Genomic DNA, 21,063 nt, shown 5'->3' with positions numbered 1-21,063 from the left:
AATATTGACTCTACTTCGACAGTTTAAGAATTGTTTAACGTACAAGATACTTCGTAAAGACCGACTGTAGTCTCTCAAAGTATCGAAAGGGTTAAAAAGAATCACGTTGTACCATTGGTCCATGCAACATCACCACTGCATACGAACTATCATAATGTATTTTTATCAGACGCCATTCAAGCGAGATGCGGCTGTAGCGAGAAGTTAGAATGGATGAAAATCAGAAAGAGGGATCACGGCTAACAGGGAGGAGGTACATGTATGTGTGCACGTGGTCTTGCATCTGCTTCTCCACCGAGTGACCCCGCGGTTGACCCTTTCCAAGTACCAATAATTAACTCTGTTCCGTGCGCCAAATGCACACACACATACACACACGTTTGGCTGACGCGCGCGCGCGCGCGCACGGGGCCAAAGGCTTGCGTCATACCGCCCGGCCAGTGTTCTCCCATGAAAGAAAGGGCCGCGCGCGCATACTTGTGCAGTTAACCGCGACACAACGGGCCACGAAGCGGCCGGAGACAAAAGGTGGTCGCCGTCGACGATTCGAACTGTGCACGACCGCCTGCGTTCCCAAGATTGATCGCGATCACACCCATATTCGCATGTATTCCACCTGGTGCCTGAACAACAACATAAAGCCTCTGAAAGTCCGAATATAACATACGACCAATAACTAGTATACTACAATATTAACCGTTTAACTACGGGCGTGTATTCATAAAACTGGCCGTCCGAACATAAACACGAAATAGGTCAATAAGGGATGCTAATGAAAGTAATAAGTAGGCATGTAAACAAGCGAATGTTTGTTTTATAGGAGAAATGTTAATATAAAGGTACGTTTTCACGTGACAGTAAATTGTGACTTTTACAGTCGAGAGACTAAATGTTATAACTTCTGTCGTCGTGAAAACTAGATGTCGCGTTGTCATGATATTGGTTTACACTGTTGTACACTGTCACAACGAAAATTATGACTTTTACTTCTCTTATACAGTATACTGTTTCGTTCAGTTTTCACAAAATACTTGTGCCTAACTTAAGTAGAATCGAGAATGTAAACGTCCATCGGAAATGCTTTCGTGGTCGGTTCTTTTCGAAATTCCGTGTCGGTCTCGCATCAGAGAAGGTGTCGAAGGCATATTCGCATGCTTCGCGAAACGCCCGTGGAAAAGGAGCGGCGCCCTCTCTGTCATCCGTGTATCTACACCCTCGCTCGCTTTGATAGTCTTGGCACGCGAGTCACGGGTCGCGCAACAAGAATCTTTAACGAGGCCACACAATTAATTCCCGGCCACAGCCGCTTTCGCGACCGAGGCCTGTGACCAGCTCCGATTGCACTTTCATTGTCAGGATTTATTGTCCCCCCAGAGAACGATCGTGGAAACAAAATGGTGAATTTATCGTCATACTTCCGATCTATCGTCTACAACAGTGTCTTTCAACCTTTTTTTTTGGATCATGCCCGAACCTCAATACCTCAAACATATCGATGCCATGATAATAAACGATATTCTCAAAAAATTTAACATTAATAGCTGCTTCGAATAGGCACATGGCATCGATGGGGCGTACGCCACACGTTGGGAGACACTGATCTACAACGATCGCTCCGTGTCCCTCTCTACCCACGAACGAAATTTCTTTAAACGTCTCCTTTTTCTTTCGTTCTGTGGTCTCGTAAGATTTCTGACTCGATGCGGCTAGGAAATTCGCGAATCAGAACCGCAATAGAAATTCCACGAGACGGATGATGATTCATGAGTGACTCACCAGTCTTGTTACTATTGCCGCCGAAAGAATGCAGTTTTTTCCAGCCTTTCCAGCCCTTCTTCCAGATCATGGCGGCCTTCGTTTTACGCTGACCGCCGCCGCCTGCCAATTCAGGGGTACTGGTTTTGCAGATTCCTCGCCTCAAGGACCCCAGACCCGACCTAAGCGAATAAACAGAATAACGTTATCTTTCGAATCTCTTTCTTTCTCGATTTATGGTCGTGCAATGGCTGCGCTGAATCGTTAAACGGGACAGTATATACCGAGTGAATTCAGGGTGGAGCATTTACTTCTGAACCTCCGAATATCTTATTTCAATTAGAATACAACAATAGGAGACGAGGGGCGAGTAGTATAAAAATTATAACTAGAGTTACTGTTATTCTCAACCTGTAACTTGCACTGGAGCTTCCACTGAAGCCACTGTCCATGTCACAGCCAACAGGCGAAAGGAGCTCGTCGGTGGGACTGACCGAAGATAAAAGCTCCTCAGTGGAGGCCCCGTGTTGGTCGTGCATCTCGTCCTCGTCGTTGTTATCGGCCACGGTCGGCATCAGCATCGCCTCCACGCTCAGGTTCAATTCCCCGAGCACCCGACGGTGACGTGACTGGACACGTCGTACCTCCTCCGCCACCAGGGACCTCCTCGAGCCGTGCAACGCTCGGTGACATTGTCTGCTAATGAATTGAAACGATTAATAGACGTGCGCGCATTATCCATGAGATTGATTTATACGTGGTAACGAATATAGAAACCACCTTTGGAACCCATACAAGTGCTGCCCCCCCCCCCCCCCCCCGCCAGTGAAACGATACCCTTCTTGCATACCGGGTGAAAAGAATTGTCATTCGTCAGGTAAATAAGTATTGGTAGTGAAAATGGAAATGAAATGGAATGATTGTTTTGTACAGAAAATTGTAATATAAGTGTAATGCGGTAGGAAGATAAAACTTTGGATAGATTAAATGGTCCTAACGAAACCTCATCCGACTAAAATCTTGTTGGGACTGCTCTCGAGCACTTAACGAGACCTCTCTTATACAGTATGAAGAAATATATCTTTTAATTTTTACTAAAATTTCAATTTTCATATAGCAAAAGATAATTTATTCTTTCACATGACGAGTATACTCGTCACTACCCAGAAAGTGGTAATTTCGTCATGACGAGTATACTCGTCGAACACCGTTAAAGGGTTAAACAGCAGCTGATCGAGAATCGTCGTGGATGAAATTACTTCGGGAAAAAAAATACAGTTATGACAACCGAGGGCGAATGTATCAGGGAGCTAGCAAAAAAATTTCTGAAAAATCGTCTTCAATGTTTCAAAGAGCGTTGAAATAGCTCCCGTTGGATCAAGGCCGCGGTACCCTATTCATGGCCGCCATTTAAGAGCAGTGCAACGAGACCACCTCTGTGTCCCCGGCCCCGTAAGAAGGGTCGCATAATAATTTACCAGTGAATCGGGCCAATTTCAATGGGTATTTATCTTGTCCCGATGAATGACTTTAGGTACCCGGCCGCGTACAATCTATGATCGTTGTTTTCTTGTTGTTCGCGGGCCTTAATCACTGTCCCTGGGCATCCGGTGCGTCGGGAGACGCGTCGAAACGGTCCGAGTGGCCGGTTGCGGAGGGTTTGTTGTCCACTTGAAACGACCATTCACTCGCGTCACAGCGAAGCTCACTTCGCGTCCGGCGACGGAACCGCCGCGTATTCATCAACCGTTTAGACCGAATGGGAACCGTAATTCTGCACCGCTATCGACCGCTAAGAAGCCCCGCGTGTAGCAGTGACTCCCTTAGAAACTAACACCGATCGATGGGAGGAAGTGGGACTTAGAATTCGATCCAAGTCGCGACGAACTGGTACGATTCGGAGGATCGACTCTGAATATCCGGAGAATCACCCTTCATTTTCTATGCGTTCTCACGTGTTACTGTTTTTATACGTTGATAATCGATGAATGTAAATTACGAAGTAGTTAGTTGTAGATCACCGTCCCCTCCCTCAACTTTTGTAAATAAGAAATAAATTCGTGAATACGATTCATATTTTACGACCTGATATTTTCGAAAGAACAATGTTTGTTAACCGCTAGCGTACTTCCGTCGTTATCTTACTTGATCTCCGAGATCTCCTCGTAAATGTTCTCCTCGGTTCCGTATCGGGTCATGTACGTGTGCCTCTTGAACGGTTCCGGGCGCAGCGGTTGCTGCTGCGGCGACGGCTGCACACGGCTCAGGCCCACTTCCGGCGGATACGTGCCGTGCAGTCGGCTTGGCCCCGGCTCGTAGTAAGCGTACGAGTAATCCTGAAGGGGATGCTGGTGAGAAGGGCTGCTCATGGCCGACGGGACCGACGCAGGGTCCACCAACCCCGTGCAAGGCATCTGAGAAAAAAAAACGAAGACCCTGCATTAATAATAAAAACCTAAACGAAATAGTTTGTTAATCCGTGGAATGTACATTATGTACCTGACTGTGAGGCGGTGGATACGGCGGAGGCGGTGGAAACTCCAGGTTGATTCTTCGCGGGGTCGGAACACCTGACGCCATTCCTGGTCCCCCTAAAGACGAGGCCATGACGCATCGTTCTTTGGCTAATCGACGATACGCTTCTTTCTCATCGTTCCCACCAGTTTTCTATAAACATCGTAATCGATTCGCGATTACTATTAGACACAAGGAACAATTTTTCCGCCATTGTTTAAGATCCAAAATTTAAGTTCTTAACCCTTCACTTGTAATGTGAATTTTAATTTGAATTTTTTGCTAGTCTCAAACAGGTAAAAAAAACATGTTGGTTCACGTTAAGCTCACGAAGAACCACAAACAGGAGAACAATTCTGTAAACCTGTAATACCATAAATTCAATGGGAAAAGGTTCCGATCGAGGTCGGGGCGCTGTTCATCTTTTCAAAGAAATTCACCGACGCATGTAGCCGGGCGTGTCGAGCTTTGATCTCCGTGCACGATCTACACGGATTTTTAACGGGTGGGGAGGGAAGGTATCATTAGGCTCTCGCGACCAGAACCGATGTGTCTCCGTCAAAGAATTTATCACTTACCGCGAATAAAAGGAGTCGGATCAGGACACGCGATACGTGGGTACGTCGGGGACTCTCTCAGAGACCAGAAGACCGTAACGAAAGTTAACGCCCTACCTACACACATAACCTCTCTCATTCGTTAACGAATACAGAATTCAAAAACTTGTTCAGAATCATGTCCCCGACAACATATCTAAAAAAAATCATTGAAATCGTCGTAGGTTGCTACATCAAATAAGCTCAAAATTCCCTTATATAATTTTTCCCACCATCGGATCCGCCTCTTGAAACCATTTAAATTACGTAAAGAATATTTCTCGTATGATCACAGATAGAGAAGATATTTAAATGGCCTGTTTTAATTCCTTGTATAGCTCCATTTTTAAAAAATTACTAAAAAAAATAACATATAATGAGATGCATATGTTGAACTTTTACTAAACAATAATTCTGCATATACAAAAAAATTGTTCGCTTTTCCCTCTTATTTAACAGCTCAAAGGTATGTAACCCCTTAAAGAAGGAAGGCTGGATAGAGTCTGGCTGCGTAAACGCGAGATAGGAATCAGGCTCGGTGTCCAAGGGAGGGGGGAGGGCAAAGAATGCGCGCAGGTGTGGGACGACATCGCCCGATTCAGATTCAAAACGCGGCGCATATAATTCGCGAACGCCATATACGCTCAACGACGTGTAATAACCTGCGTCGGGTGTGAGATCCACGGCTAACAAGATAAACGTCGTGTTATTTCGCGACGGCCGCATTTACGTTCACTCGCGTGTCACGACAACGACGGCATCGACGGCGACGACAACAATGCGCGTTACAGACCGTCACGACTGCGTGGCCAAAAACGGCGACACAACATTCCGCGAGTCGAGTTGCATCGGTTCGAAAACTTCTGACGCGGGAACTTTGAAAAGTCACGGACCTACCAGCGATCCTGAAAGCAAACGGATGGTGAGATATGTGCAACAGCAAATCGTGGTGAAGAGATCTTGTTGCGGGTCAGAATTGACCCAGCGACCAGTATCCATTACATTCAAGAGTGGAAAAAGTTAATATAAAAAAGTTAGAATAAAACTAGGAAGATCGAATAACCTTTAACACGTTGGCTGTCGGAGCTGATTTTACTTTCCTTTCTAAAAACAAAGAGTACATCTTCATTACTCTCTTCTTCGACGAAATTAAAGGAAATTCTAAAATCCTATGGTACTAGTGAAAAACAAATATTCCATATGTGCCATGTAACCGTGGAAATAACTTATTTTATATTGTAATTTTCGAATCGACAAAATACTAGGAAAAAATTGCGCAACACGGTGTGTCACGTGGTCCTAACAGGGTGTGACCCGCTGGCGGGTCACGCGGCAGTCGAAGTGCTAAATGGAGTCATTCACTTCAGGGTCTCACGATCAATTCCCTAGATATCGTCGCTCGTAGAAAAGTGAAGCAGGCTAATCCGACGATAAATTGAACAGGGTCGTCAATGACGTGATATTGACCCGACGTATTGTGTAAAAACGTTCGAGAACCGTAACGAGGCCGTCCTCTCCGCGGAAACGGACTTCAAGTTCATTCTGTGTAGGTGGCGCGCATGGGAATGCAGCCTGGTCAGACAGACAAGCGAGGGGCACCGGGAATTGGATGATAAACGACCGGTGTCTATCTTCACCTGCCCACGTAACGTTAATGCAGTCAATTACAGACCAAAGTGATTCGGCCGTGGTCATAATTCCTTTCCGATCAAGCACGCCGATCGAAATTACCGATATCTCGAGCGGGCGATTACGCGCGTGCGCGGCGCATGGGAACGAGGGAACGCGGAACTGATGTGCGTGTGTGTGTGTGTGTGGTTCCAGGCTGAAATTGGCAAGAGGTCTTTGGTTTCTTGCGACCTTAACCTATCCCCTCGGTAACGACCTTCGTTCAAAGATGTTTCGAAACACGTGAGCATAAATTTAAATAACGAACGAAAACTCGTATAAACGTTAGACCCGTTTCACTTCATTCCGGATTTAACTCTTAACTCTTTCGATGTTATGTCGAGTATACTTGTTATGAAAAGTTGGTATTTTTTTCGTTTAATAACGAGTATACTGAAGGATAAACAATTTGCGTTTGTTATTTAAAGTAAAGTTTAGTAATTTTAACACATTTTAGAATATTCTTGGACAAAAAAAAAGGAAACGTACAAAGAAAAATAATAACTTGAAAAAGAGAAGAAATATGCAGCAGTATTTGCACGAGGGCTGTTTGATAAGGCAGCTTAAAAATAAATAAACTAGTGCACGTTTTCAAAATGAAATAAAACACTTAAAGGGTTAAGGTGAATTTTCATTAGTTTTGTACAGCGTGAGTTTTTGTAGTCCATAACAGAAAATGTATTAACTAATTATGTTAGTAATGGCCAATCATTATTTAATACATTACAATGTCATTGGTCCAGGAAAGTATATGTGAAGTTTTTTTCTGGTATGGTACACTGACGTAATCCGCCCGTAATAAACCTCTTTCCCGCACGTCACTTTTCCCTTCTCTGTTCTCTCAAGCCTCCTTCATATTCGCGTACGGTGGTTGCAATATATACGTACTCGAAGATTGAGCAACAGGAGGGAAAAAAAAAACAGTTCAGATGGTCGAACGTTCCCATCGGAACCTAGTCCTTAAAAGAATTAACACGGCCGATTGGACGTGTAACGAAGCGTAAACCGATCAATGTCTCCAATATAACCTAAATCATCGTGAATTCATACCAACAGGGTATACATATATACAAAAGTTGTTTGTATACTACTCAAATTCTTTACGAGGCGTAAATCGACCAGTGTCTCGAACATAACCTAAATATTCCTGAATTCATACCAACAAGGTATATATGTTGTTAGAAATATATTTTCGATAATAAAGAAAATTAATTTTATACTATTCAAATACTTTACGAACCCTAAACCGATCAATGTCTCCTACATACGTTTTCGATAATAAACGAAATGACTGTCATAATATTCAAATTCTGTACTCGAACGTTCTAATGGCTTCGACTAATTAAACAAATTTTGTAGAAATTTTTTTAAAATTTCGACCAACGTAGTGGATCTGCTTGTTGCGTCAGACAAATACGAACATTTTTACCATCGTTCATCTTGATAATGGGGAAAAAAATGATATCATAAAGGACATACGTATGTTGCTTAACTCTGTTGCGTTGATATAATTTCACGGAGGAATTCGTCGCTTCCGTCTCGCGTTGATGAACAATTTACTTGAATTACGTAGTCTACAGCGGTCACTCGCGACATTTCACCATTCCACGATTATACATTCGCATGGTTCGGAGATTCCGAAGTTCCTGCCTCCGCGGGGAACCCGTTTACTGGTGATCTTCAACGATCGAATCTGAATTCGTAAATATTTGCGACGTTAACGTCCACACGATTTGTATTCACCCCGGGGCTCCGATGATATCCGAGACTCGAGTATCAACAATTTCATTCAATATTCCGTGGTTCCCCAGCTGCCGTTAGTTTACACGTGGTGTTTACACTCTGGTGCTGCGAGGGAAAACCGAAGAATAGAAGGGGCTATTTAAACGAGACCTTCGCGTGGATACGTTTATCGTTCTTGATAGCTCAAGGAATCACTTGTACTTCGAGAACTTCGTAGAACATACACGAACGTTTAAAATAAATAATTTTTTTTCTTTGACCTCACATACTGATGATCTCCTATATTCTCTTTTGTTTACACAATAGTTTCCGTATGAGGGTGGATGTACCAGTAAATGAACGTGTACCTACCAGTGAATGAACATTATATATAAAAACATATCCAAAATTGGAAATGAATTTATATATAAATTCATATCCAAATAATTTTCGCACCATTGGATAGAAATGTTCGTTTACTGGTTAATGTTCATTCCTGGTAAAATCCGTAATTTGTCTTTTTAATTTACTCACTAATTACACTTGTCCAAGTTTTCACATTGAAATCTATACGTCATCAATATTATTATCATTTAAAATTCGATTTTAATAACGACATTCCTTTTAAGTGTTTATTCATTCATGAGTTTACCCTATATAATATTAGGATACATCATATTCGTATTAATTACCACAATAGTTGCGTCACATCACTTTTAGTCATATTTGATAACGTCCACATGGATCACTGTTTACCCAGTTAAGAGGTTAATGAAGGTTCGAGATTGTTTTCGGGCGGGAAAACATGTTAACGTTCGAGCAGTACAAATCGGTCGTGCGAATATAAACGGAACATATAAATTCAAAACAACTCCATAGAAAAACAACATTTCCAAGTTCAATCAAGATTCTCGACAAAAGACAGGCGAATTTCAATGAATTTAATTTTCCACTGTTCCTTGTTGTTCTTTTAACCAATATAATACCTTCAGAACCATGTCAATATCACTAGAGACAGACTACAAAGGCAGTCCCCGTCACTCACCCGCGATCAAAAACAACGTTCTTCGAACTGAAATATCGTTTCCGGTATGTCCTGTCTCGAGAGCCACGAATATACACATATTTTCGACGGACGCCGGATATTTTTGGCCTGGGTCCAGCCAAGCAACCGCCGAAACGATAGGATGGAAGGGCCCCTCGATGTTGTTGATTTCCCTCCGTGTGCACCACGCGACACGCAACCAAAATACTTCGAGAACCACGGTAACGACTTCCACAAGAGTACAGGAAAATCAACACACGCGCCTCCTCTAATCCTACTGTCACGAAGGGGGTGGGGGAGCCACTTACGCTTTTACGTCGGCTTTACGGTTAGCTTTTATTCCGTTTCATCCCGATTCAAGCGGAAAGAGGATCCCAAAGTCAAGTCCGAAGAAGCGTATCCAATTTGGTAGGATTCACTTTCAAAGCGCGTGCCCCACGGCGCGCTCAATTATTCGCCTCTATTCGACCAATTATTCTGCTGGATTATTTTGAGAACCGTGGAGACGGGAGAGAGAAAAAAAAAACACTCGACGATTACGAGGTCTTGTCCGTTGCCGTCGCGTATCGATCTCTCTCTGGAGACGGTTAACCGTGGTTCGTACCCAGTAACTTTTCTCACGATCTATCTTGCACACGAGGGCGCAATAGGTATTTCGAAATGGGAACGCAATACCTATTGGCTTCGGTGATTATGGAATCAAAGCCGGCGCGCACGAAGAAACGAGACTGCACACGACGTATTAAGAAATAATTTCAATCGACACGAAATTTCTCTCTCTCTCGTCCTGTCTCTCAGGAATGGCTTGTGCGTCGGAGAATTTATCGCCGCACGCAATTAGCCTCCAACGGAAAAACTGTTCAGATAACCCAACCGTATTGCGTCGAGTACCGGGGAGAAGTCCATCGTTCCGGTCGTTCCTCGAATCGCTCGTTTGAAAAGTTAATTGAAACTGTCGGTTCGCTTAACCCTAGGCCTGGAAAGGAGTCCGTCGAGCCCACCGGTTAAAGAATATTATACATACGATGTACAGTTACACCATTCTTGTACGTGTAGTGCAACGAAAAACAATTTATCGCTACTTAAAATTGATCCATAAAAATCAACTTTAGTTTTGTTTTAATGGAGACGTTGGTAAGACGAAGGAAAACAACAGGGAACAGTACTAGACTGCGGAAGTTTATGCAAATACAGATGTTTTTGAAGTAATTTATGGAAACTGAAGAGTAAAATAGATCCATATTTATCTTATTAAGGATTCTACTAGGTTCCAAACAATATGAAAACTTGATCGCGACTTATTAAACTTGTTAATCCACTAAGTTGTAAATAGTCGTGTGTGTAATAAATGCTTAAAATCCGTAGTCTAATAATTACATATGTTCAAAACCATTGATAGTAACTGACTCTTCAAATATATGTCTCTGACCAACGTTTCCGGAACAGAAATATTTAAAGAACAGGTGGACTCAACGAGGCCTCCCTTTGGTTTTCGAGACACAAGAACAGTAATATACCCAGGTTTTCTCAGGTTTAATAAATGCCCTCACCCCCGTATAATTTCCAAGACAGACCCTACGAATAAGCGCGTTAATAACATTTACAGGTACACTTACCACGAAGCAGCGGGTGTACTTTAAAGACACGATCCTCTCTGGTTAATTCGCTGGCCGTTATGAATCCATTCGAAATCGGTGGGGGGGGGGGGAAGGTCGAGCAAGCGTATATATTCACGGTGTAAACACTTTGGGGAACGGGCCCACACACAGGCAGAAAACATAGAGAACCACCATTCGTTCGCGCCTCGTGCTTAGATAGTTTTGCGTTCGTTCATTGTTGAATGTGGCCAAGCACGCCCCCTTTGAGAGACCGGTCGACCGAGGAACGGGGCAAAGAAAGAGAGAGCGAGACAGAGAAAAAGAAACGGAGAAAGAGAAGCGGGCGAGGAGAAAGAGAGTGGATCGGCGACCGAAGAAAGGGACAGGACGATCGAAGGGAATGCAAGATGAAAGGAGCGAGAGTGACCGCGAAGGATACAGGCAGGAGAGGAAAGCGCGTCTCGTAGCACCACACGGATTTCTTAAAACCACAGGACACGACACTTTCCCGGTGTATAACACCTTGATCCCCGTTTGATTCACTTATATATACACGCGGCTTCGATGATCACACTTGGAGACGAAATCTCCTCCCCCCATGTTGATACACGGGAACACCGACCACCAGTGACAAGTACAACTCGACGACTGATTGCGATACGCCGCGTCCCACGGGTTCGTCCTCGAGTGAACGAGGATCGACGAACTATATCGATTTCACACGAAAATCGACTCACGTACCCCCGGTCGGTAAACACTCGAATTGAATTTTGGCGTGCACTTTGTGTCGCTCACCTGCGCCCACTTGGGCGATCCAGTATCGATCCTCGGGGATATTTTCACGGCGTGGATCGAAACACTTTTTCCCTACGATCACACACACATACACCGGTGGTAACAGAGATTGAGGCGCGACGAAAAACACGGGGGAAAATCCGCGCAAAGTCTATGCACAAGTATCCGATGAATATATGTATATATAGAAGAGGCGCCAAGTCCCGCGGAATCCTGTCGTTTCACGGTTCTATCCCTCGTTTTTTCCAATCGAATACACAAAGCAGCCCGGTTGCCTCCTTGATCGCGGTCCCGGCCTCTACTGAGAAACAAGTACGCCAGGGGGCAGTCACGAGCACCAAGCGGTTCTCTCTCGAGGAGAGAGAGCCCGGGAGCCTGAAAACCGTCTTCAGAAATCCCCCGGTGCTGTTCCTTCGTGCACACGCTGCTGCTGCTTTTAGTGGGATATGTATGTATATGTATACGGTGGACGGGAAACGAACGAGCAAGCCCAAGCGTGTACCGATCCGCCCGCTCCGCTCGCTACTCGCCTCCGAGACGACGTTCCATTGTTTCGTTGTCTCCTGGCTCGGGAGCGTGGCACACACACATGCACGTAGCACAGTTCACAGTCAGAGAGACGCGGTAGCGCACGTGCACGCCCGCGACCACACACACACACAGTTAGTCCTATGTAATATACGTACGAGCAGGTAGGGAGCACGCATACACCAGAGCACTGGCGGAGGGGGACAGGCACTCTCCGCTATACCGACCGCTCGACCAGTCACGCACGATCTCTCGTTCGTGTATGAATGTGTAGTACGGTTACCACCGGACCCGACCCATCACGAACACACAGATAGAGAGAGAGAGAGAGAGAGAGAGAAGCTTGGGTAGGCGCGAGCGAGTGAGTGCGCGCACACTCTCTCTACACCCAGCAAGTCCGGAGTTGTTCTTCACCAACGAAAAGCCTCATCACAGGGCTTTCGAGTACCGATGGGAAATTTATTGTATTACCCCGGTCTTACCGCTTCGTTGTCTCGTTTCTTCGTCGACCTTGCCAGTCATTTCGGGCAATTTCACCGTCGTTGGGACGGTATTTACTATTAGCCGTTCGACACCACTCGTGACCCCCGATGAGAGGCTGAAAGTGGCGAGAGAGAGAGATGGAGGGGTTGGGATCGAGGCGCTTTGAGGGGAAAGAGCAGGATGGAGCTCAAAGGGAACTCAAGTGGGTGGAGTAGTGGGGGTAAGAGCTGGGAGCTAGTGGAACGACGTTGGAAGGGGAAGACGATATCGAGCAACCGAACTTGACCCTCGGCGTGGATCTGCATTTTCGTCGGTTTGCTTAGCCGCTAGAAAATCTTCGGTCTTTTTTTTCTTCTTTTTTTTTAATGGATCGCGAAAGTGATCGGTCAGCCGCCGAGGAAAACGTACTACTTGTAGAAAAAATACTGGTCTGTAATTTCATACTGGAAGTTTTTTTTTTCCGTGAGGCGGGACCATCGGTTGTCCTTTTTCTTCAGCGATACTGGACATCGGTGTGCAGTTTGGTTAGAGGAGAGTTCTTACGTTACACTCGAATTGCCTTTCTGTAATAATAAGATAAACGCACGATTTTTAATGAAACTTAATAATATTTATATATTACTGTCAACATTTAATACAAGAACGAAATTTCCATCTCATTTTCATGTTCGTAAATTAAACTCTAAAATTCTGGAATTGCATAAACATCCACAGTCTAGTTCTTTCATTTACGTGTCGAAAGCTGCATCGATGTTTCTCCTCGTGTCGACACGTCCCGTGAAAAACCGATACTTTTCAATCGATATGCCATTAGTTGCGCAACACCGAGAGTAATTACACCGTTGAAGACCTAAGATGGAGCAGCTGTACAAAGAAACAAAGAGGGGACATTTGAAAAGACCAACCGCGAACCGACGGGGGAACGTTTGAAATTCCTGTCTTGAAGTTAATACCAACGCCTATCCACGTACCTTTATTTTTATTGTAGCGAAAGGAATGTCGGCCGAGTGCTCCGTTATGAGCTTCTAGATGCGTTGAATGCGCGTCAAGGAATTCGTTCTTGCCTAGAACCATGAACTACATATAGATCACTTTTTACCCCCAGACACACGACGGTGCCTGTTTAACCGTACAAATCTTCAGCGTAACTGTGGATAATTATACTTGCAAATAAATCATGGGAAAATTATTTTATTCATCACCGAAGTACTAGTATGTACAAGTACAAGTACTTTACTCAATAGAAAAAATTGTAGTTCACGGAAGTTACCACCAGAGTGACGTGGCTATTTGTTATACAGTTAAAATGTTTCTGTTTTAATTTTTTATAATGTTAACATTAGAATAAATCAACGAAATCCGTTTGTCTTAACGGGAAATTAATTATCTAAATGAATAGACTGTAAAACAGGAGAAACATTTATTGGAAAGTTCTGGAATTGTTCGACTTGTGTGGCTCGGAATTTTTAACCAGAGCAGAAAGCACAATTCGTTCACCTCGGTAAATTTGGTGCTGATGGCAGTTCTTTGAATGCGAGTTTACTGTCACAATACATATACATAATTCCTTTGCCGAGGTGGCTGAGTGGCGGTCACGTGTTTTAGAAACACGTGCGTGAAAGGGGCCCTCGATGCACAACTGACGGACGACCCCACGAAAACAGCCATGATAAACGTAACCCGAAACGGAACTGATAACGACTCCTCTCGTGTTTAGTGGGTACGTGGAGGGAAGGGGGGGGGGCTACAGAAGGACTCAAAGCGGTCGTGTACGTATTCGTTTCTTCCATTAGCTCCCTTTCCTCTGCTCGATTCTTTCGAGTGTAATTCTTCTTTTGCAACTGAACATAAAATGATTAATGACACAGAACTTTTATGAAATGAAGAACTTAAATTAATGGGTCTATGGAGACTTTCGTGGCAACGTAATATTTTACCTTGGTTAAGCTTCCTTTTGGAGGACCGAAAATTTTTGATCCATTTTTGTGGGGCAAAGTGATTTGAAACTTTAGCCGTATATAATAAAGTTTAGCCGTTACTTTAAGAAAAGAACGCGAAGTCTCAGGAAATTCAAATTCGACGTGATTACTTGGAAAAATTAGTGTAGGTCTTACGAAACATTTTCTTTTCAAATTTGTTGTTTTCTCGGACCTGCTCACATTTTCTATTCCCCATTTACATAAGCGAGGAGAATCTACGAGATTATCAGGGGGCGGTAACGTATCCGTTGCTATTCTCGTCTTTTCATGAAGAGATTTCTTTGTGCTCTCATTCTCTTGGAACATTGATAACGCTGAAACGCTGTGTTTATCTATACTTTTCCCGTTCTATCTGTTTATAAATTAGACCCGTGGGCTTTGTATCGTGTAATAGTCGCGGGAATAGTGCAAGCGTACCGCCGTAGCCTTAACGGTCAACAATATTCCGTTTACAAATGACGATTTGACTCTCGGTTTATGCGATAACGCGAATAAATATTGTCATTTATCGTTCGGTTCGTGATCTTCCATGATCGAACAGTGTGATTACAGAAAGTCAAACTGTCCAACAGTCGAATTAATCTCGCACTTTCAGTGTTCAGCGTGCTTTCGTAGCGTCAACAGTGACACGGATTCTCAAATCAAGGGCATTTATTAACAGTTGGGATTTTGAACGATCATACAGGTACGGTTAGTTAATTAGTTAAATTAAAATTATGAGATTTCTCTATCGGATGACAATTTAAATACTTCATTTAATCGTTAAAAGCTTCACCATTTTCTTTTCGTGAAAACTGTTTCCATTTATGGCAATTCGTGATTTATACAGGGTGTCTTATTTAAGTGTTATCCCCCAATATTTGTTTTAATTGTGAAAAGCAAAAAATATTTCATACGTAATTGGAATGGAATTAGCTGATGAATATCCTGTTGGCGTTGTTTTTTTTTTCAACTAACTACGTACTTTTTTCTATTGCATCGCGTAGCGCATGAAAAAATACATTTAGACATGTATTATGACATGATCTTCAAATGACCTGTAGGTATTTGAAAAAAAATGTCGATGACCTTGAAACCTTCGAGAAGAAATCATTTGAAAGAAAATAACGCCAGCAGAATATGAAAATATTTTTTGCGTTTTCACAATTAACAGAGATATTCTGGTGGTCACACTTAAATGAAACACCCTGTATTAATATTTGATATTATACATGACATTGTGTTCAACCTTTAGATCGTCGTTCTCGCGATACTCGGGAGGGGGACGCAAAAAAACGATCGAGCGATGAATCGCGAGTGGAACCAGTTGGCGGTGCACAAGACACCACCGAGCGAACTCCTGGCTAAACTCCGGTTACCGGTAAAAACGTTAACGGGCCCCGGGCCGACTAATTGCTCAAAGCGGGTTCTTCAGGCCCTGCAGAATCAAGTCCTTGGGAATCTCCATGCCGAAATTTGTCAGGTAATCGGTTCGTTTCAATCTCCGGCACGACAAGTCGCGTATCAGGTTCAAAGTTGCCTGATTATAATCATCACCGACAATGTAAGCCCTTGCCCCTGAGGGAAAGATTAAGGCGCACTCATAATAACCGTTCGCAAATTGTATACCTATCGTACCACGCGTACAACGGTATTACATGTACTTGAATCGCTGAATTTCCGTCCGTTACGTAAACTTGAGGCATGCTTGCCGATATCCCATCGGAATTAAGGATTTTGCCCTCTCTGGCCGTCGTGTACATTTTTATTACAGCGAAGGCAGTTTAACCGGGAACGTGACAGTGTCGCAATTAGAATCAGCCTTTAACTCCGTGAAAGATCATCAGCAACTTTTAAATCAATTATTGTACATAAATAATATTTACTGTCAACCTGATTCGCATTGATTGTATGAATGGAGACTTCGAATAAGGGTCTATAAGCACATTTAATAATTAGTACATAGTGAAGTATAGTTCCACAGCCTCTGTCGATCGCTTTAGTACACACAGGTTGCAGATATTCCGTCAGATGGCGACGTAATGTAATTGAACGCAAGACGCATCCACTTGTTGCGTATCCCCGTTGTGTATGGTTGTGTATCGTATGGTGGTACGACACGACACAAAATGTGCTGAATGTGCTTTAAAGTTTTTGAGCCTTGTTTGTGCTTTAAAGTTAATACCACCTTATTTGAGGTTTAAATTCTATTAATTCGAATTTTGGCGTTAATAGTTACTAGACCACCGAATGTTTATGCGTATTCACATTCCTAAAGAAGAGGTTTGCAGGTTTATTACGTTTTCAGTTACTCGACGAAATTAAGGCGGGACTTCAATATGTGTTTCAAACGAAGAACAGACTTACTTTGGCGATAAGTGCGTCCGGTCACAGTGGTATGGAGGCATGCTTGGGAAATTTACTTGAACCCGGTGAAACAGTAGTGATCGTGAAATGTGGAATTTGGGGCGAACGAGCCAACGACATTGCTCATCGAATTGGTGCATGTGTACGTACTATTCTGTAAGTCAAGTAAAATTGTGGTTTTTCGTACAGTGATGCTTGTTTCTTTTTATTTACAAAAGGAAGTTTAAAAATCTTACAAAATGAGGCCTATCATGTACCACCCCTTAATACAGACTCAATTTTCATTTCAATATGAAAACACAGGTCGAGTTGATCGAAACGGACCACGACCAGGCAGTCACATTGGAACAATTAGAAACCTCCTTAAAGTTGCATCGACCGGTAGCAGTTTTCATCGTGCACGCTGAATCTTCCACAGGCTTGAAGCAACCATTGGAAGGAATTGGAGACCTCGTGCACAAGTATATAATAATTACTCGCGAAATACTCGTAAAAGACAGTTATTCAACGAAACAATCAAATAAAAAGTCACCGCGGTGTAATTCACAAAATGATGGAATACTTCCGAAACAAATAATTTTGGAATAAGTGTTCTTTTCGCTTAAACTGTCTCTACCAACACAAAATCAGTATTTTCCGTTGAAAATAAACATAAACACAACATACACACACAGACCATAACCCCCACTCAGTGGATATTAGCCTAAATGCTACAACAGTCCTGTCAGAAATTGCTTTATTTTTGTTGTTTTCGAATACTGTTGGCAGTTTCGACCCCAAGACTCGCCCAAGTATCACGTCACAACCAAAACATTCTTCTTTCCAGATACAATGCTCTCCTGATCGTCGACACGGTTGCGTCACTGGGCGGCGAGCCGTTCTTTATGGATTCCTGGGGCGTCGATGCAACGTTCAGCTGCAGCCAGAAGGCCCTCGGTGCCCCCTCTGGACTCTCCCCAGTTTCTTTCAGTCCACGGGCCGAGTACGTAATAATCCCGCCCGGATCGTGCTTTGTTTTCTATCTTTTTTTTCGACCGCGACTCAGCCGCCCAAATGGAAATACATAAAAATCGGAGGTCTCTTAAAGCCACTATCTACACGGAATATCAATCGAATTTGTGAGGTCATCCCGGTCACACGTCGGACTGTTAGTTGTTCGGTGAATCATAAAGTGAATGGCTGATGAATTCTTATTCGATGACACTCGGGGGGGCATCCTTTGAATTAAGTACATATACATATACCTACCGTCTTCCGAATGTCTCGTGCCAACCGATCGGATACCCCATTAAACCGTCCATTTCCACGGCAGAGTATTCATGGGCGTCAATTTGTCAGCATCGAGACTTTTTGTTATGGTCGACGGTATTATTATGGGAACCGGTATGCAGTGTTTATTTTCGTGTCGCGTGGTTATTCTAGATTGGGTCTTTTTTTGTACGTGTGTGCTATCATTGGCTTCGTATCATTACCTTTCCCGTTATTACTATTAATTCCTTAGTATTAATGTTCGCCGCGCCTAGTCATTACCAGGCTGTTATTTCCGGTCGATTCCGTCTACTCACATAACGTCTAGATAATTACAAAGGTGTTTGGCTCGTAACAGTCCTCACGGATTTCGAGGCATTTAGCGATAGAAATTGCTTCGTAGAATATTTTGGTACTTTTTGCCCGAAATCATTTCAGATACTGCTTATACCGTTCTCTTCTTCTTTTTATGGTAGAGAGAAATTGTTTCGAAGGAAGACGAAACCGTTCTCATTCTACTGGGACATGACTGTTCTCGGTGTTTACTGGAAATGCTTCGGGAACGAAGAACGAGTGTATCATCACACGGTAAGCGCAACGCTTCTGTACGGTTTGCGTGAGGCCTTGGCTGAAATCGCTGAAGAGGGTCTGCCCTCGTCTTGGTTGAGACACGCAGCCGCAGCTGCCAGATTAAGGGACGGTCTTAAATTACGGGGGCTTCGATGTTATGTTAAAATTCCACGATATCAATTATCCACCATAACCTCTATAGAGCTGCCACCTGGCGTCGACGAGAAGATCATTGTGCGACGAGCCATGGACAGGTAAGGACATACTTCCAATTTCGGTCCTTCTGCTTTGCGGCACTAAAAGGAGGCTAAATACAATTATAGTTTACATATTACCGAAATACATGTTTTTATAATATTGCAAATATCAGTGCATTTAAGATATTGACAAATAAGTGAAAAGAAAGTTTATACGCTACTTTTATACATGAACGTGGAGTGACTTCTTTGTATTGAATAGTGTGCCAACCTGTGTCACAGTGATTTGTTCTTATAATCAGTTGTGACGCCTTGTTTTATTTACTATTGTTTTGGTTCTGTTAGGTACAAAGTCGATATTAGCCCAGGCTTGGGACCGACTAAAGGGAAAATTTTGCGAGTCGGTTTGCTAGGATCTAACGCTGCGTCGAAGACAGTTGATTTAGTTTTACGTGCCCTTGACGACGGATTCAAACAGGCCTCGCGATCGAAGCTGTAAAGTAAAATTAACACTGCGTTGTCATCAACAACGTATTGTGTGAGTAATTATTTTTCCCATTACTGTATGATTGACTTGTAAGATTTTGTAGATAGGTCGTAATAATAATTTGAAAACTAAATACAATGATTATTCCTTCCCGGTTTTAGACGAAAACATATATTTAGTACGTGAAACTAAACAGTGACTGTTAATGACCTATTATGATATTTATGGATAAAATTTATACAATAGGGAAATGTATTTTCCTTTTTATCGCGGTGCACGTAAAGGATATAAAAAATATTACAGTGCATGGAACATAGCAGTGATTGGATGTTTATATTGTCGATTTATTTTTACGGTTACAACGGAAATCATAACTTTTGCATGTTATTACACGTATCAATATATGAAATAATAGCTATAATTGCAAAATTTGCGGAAATACTGATATTATTTTATGAATTTCTCGTGTTGCATCACGTGTACACTTCACACTTGAGTTACATTCACCAGCGTAATGTGAGTTGCGGTACAGTAGGCGTTGGCCAAACTACATTAACGTACAGTGAAATAAAAGTTACAGTACAGTTTAATAACTAATATTCTTACTACCAGGAAACCATTGCTAAAGAGAATTAACTTATGTTTAATTTCGTTTCATTTTTTTCAAAAGAAATCTATAATAACATGAGTATAGAGGTGGGTTCTATTATCTAGCAACTTTTTGTTTACTTTTATAAAATGCCCCATCGGTGGATCATCTGTTGTTAATCCAGACTTTGATTGACTGTGGCGTGTTTTGAAACATTTTGTGAAACACAAGGAAGGCCAAGTCATGTGTATCTGTTTATTAATAGAAATACTGAAATCGGCATACAATTATTTCTAATATAATTATCTGTTTACGTTCAATTATACGATTTATTACATTCATTAGCAATATCAACAATCGATTACTCTCTTTCTTTTCTCCCCTCTCATTCTCACAGTTCTCTCATTTTCTCCCCCTCTCTCTCTCTCTCTCTTTCTTCCTGACTCGATATTTTTCGAGCAAGAGACGCACACATATTCCACTGTACGTGTAATGCAGTTACACAATCTGATTGAAGTAACGACGGTATTAGCGAGTTAATTCACGATTAATCACGATTCAATTGACAATCGTTTTGGCACAGTACGGATCAGCCTAGATCCCTGTACATAACCATTCTCTGCGAACCTAGAAAATTCGCAAACGTGTCTCGTTTTGCGTATTAAAATATTGCTCGATGCCCCTGTATCATATGAACCCGCGAAATGTGAGTTGTCATTACTCGAACAACACATTTTTCGTTTCCTTAACGGTATTCCACATTTACATACACAGTGTGTCTCATAACGATTAATAAAATGAACCAGTCAAAATATGAACAGAACGTGTCGAATAAAATTTCACAGTACGAAGTTTCGTTGATTGTCACTGGCTGGAGTGTCAATCTTCTACTGCTTGCTGTGGTTGTTTCTGACAAACATTGGTGTTGTTACGGTACTATACT

At 42.7% G+C, this 21,063-nt stretch overlaps 2 protein-coding genes across 5 annotated transcripts in view; one reads left to right on the top strand and one right to left on the bottom strand.

The window, feature by feature from the left end:
- The window catches only part of LOC107193371 (rho guanine nucleotide exchange factor 10), a 44,019-nt gene extending 32,485 nt beyond the window's left edge, over positions 1–11,534 (bottom strand). Inside the window, exons 1-5 of one of the 3 annotated variants that reach the window (XM_015582793.1) lie at positions 10,917–11,534; positions 4,255–4,422; positions 3,901–4,169; positions 2,167–2,454; positions 1,777–1,937 (exon numbers count right to left, since the gene is read on the bottom strand). In XM_015582793.1, the coding sequence (XP_015438279.1) occupies positions 1,777–1,937; positions 2,167–2,454; positions 3,901–4,169; positions 4,255–4,362 (826 nt within the window). In that variant the 5' untranslated portion in view covers positions 4,363–4,422; positions 10,917–11,534. Of the gene's footprint in view, positions 1–1,776; positions 1,938–2,166; positions 2,455–3,900; positions 4,170–4,254; positions 4,423–8,012; positions 8,066–10,916 lie in introns of those variants that run through there. The other 2 variants (XM_015582794.1, XM_015582795.1) reach the window with 2 other exon arrangements.
- A 3,594-nt stretch (positions 11,535–15,128) lies between these two features.
- On the top strand, positions 15,129–19,732 carry LOC107192859 (serine--pyruvate aminotransferase, mitochondrial). Of its 2 annotated transcripts, XM_015582216.1 has the most exons (8): positions 15,129–15,368; positions 15,918–16,145; positions 16,971–17,171; positions 17,333–17,490; positions 17,856–18,011; positions 18,754–19,101; positions 19,390–19,582; positions 19,693–19,732. In XM_015582216.1, exons 2-7 carry the CDS (start codon positions 15,969–15,971, stop codon positions 19,541–19,543), a joined length of 1,194 nt encoding a protein of 397 aa, XP_015437702.1. In that variant the 5' UTR covers positions 15,129–15,368; positions 15,918–15,968; the 3' UTR covers positions 19,544–19,582; positions 19,693–19,732. The 2 variants fall into 2 exon arrangements, with proteins under 2 accessions (XP_015437702.1, XP_015437695.1); XM_015582209.1 differs by lacking the exon at positions 19,693–19,732 and having other exon boundaries at positions 19,390–19,649.
- Positions 19,733–21,063: the final 1,331 nt, after the last annotated feature.

Source organism: Dufourea novaeangliae, unplaced genomic scaffold, assembly GCF_001272555.1.
Source record: "Dufourea novaeangliae isolate 0120121106 unplaced genomic scaffold, ASM127255v1 scaffold7, whole genome shotgun sequence".
Lineage (NCBI taxonomy): Eukaryota > Metazoa > Arthropoda > Insecta > Hymenoptera > Halictidae > Dufourea > Dufourea novaeangliae.
Note: the sequence above shows the minus strand (reverse complement) of the source record. Positions and strands in the feature narration are given on the sequence as shown.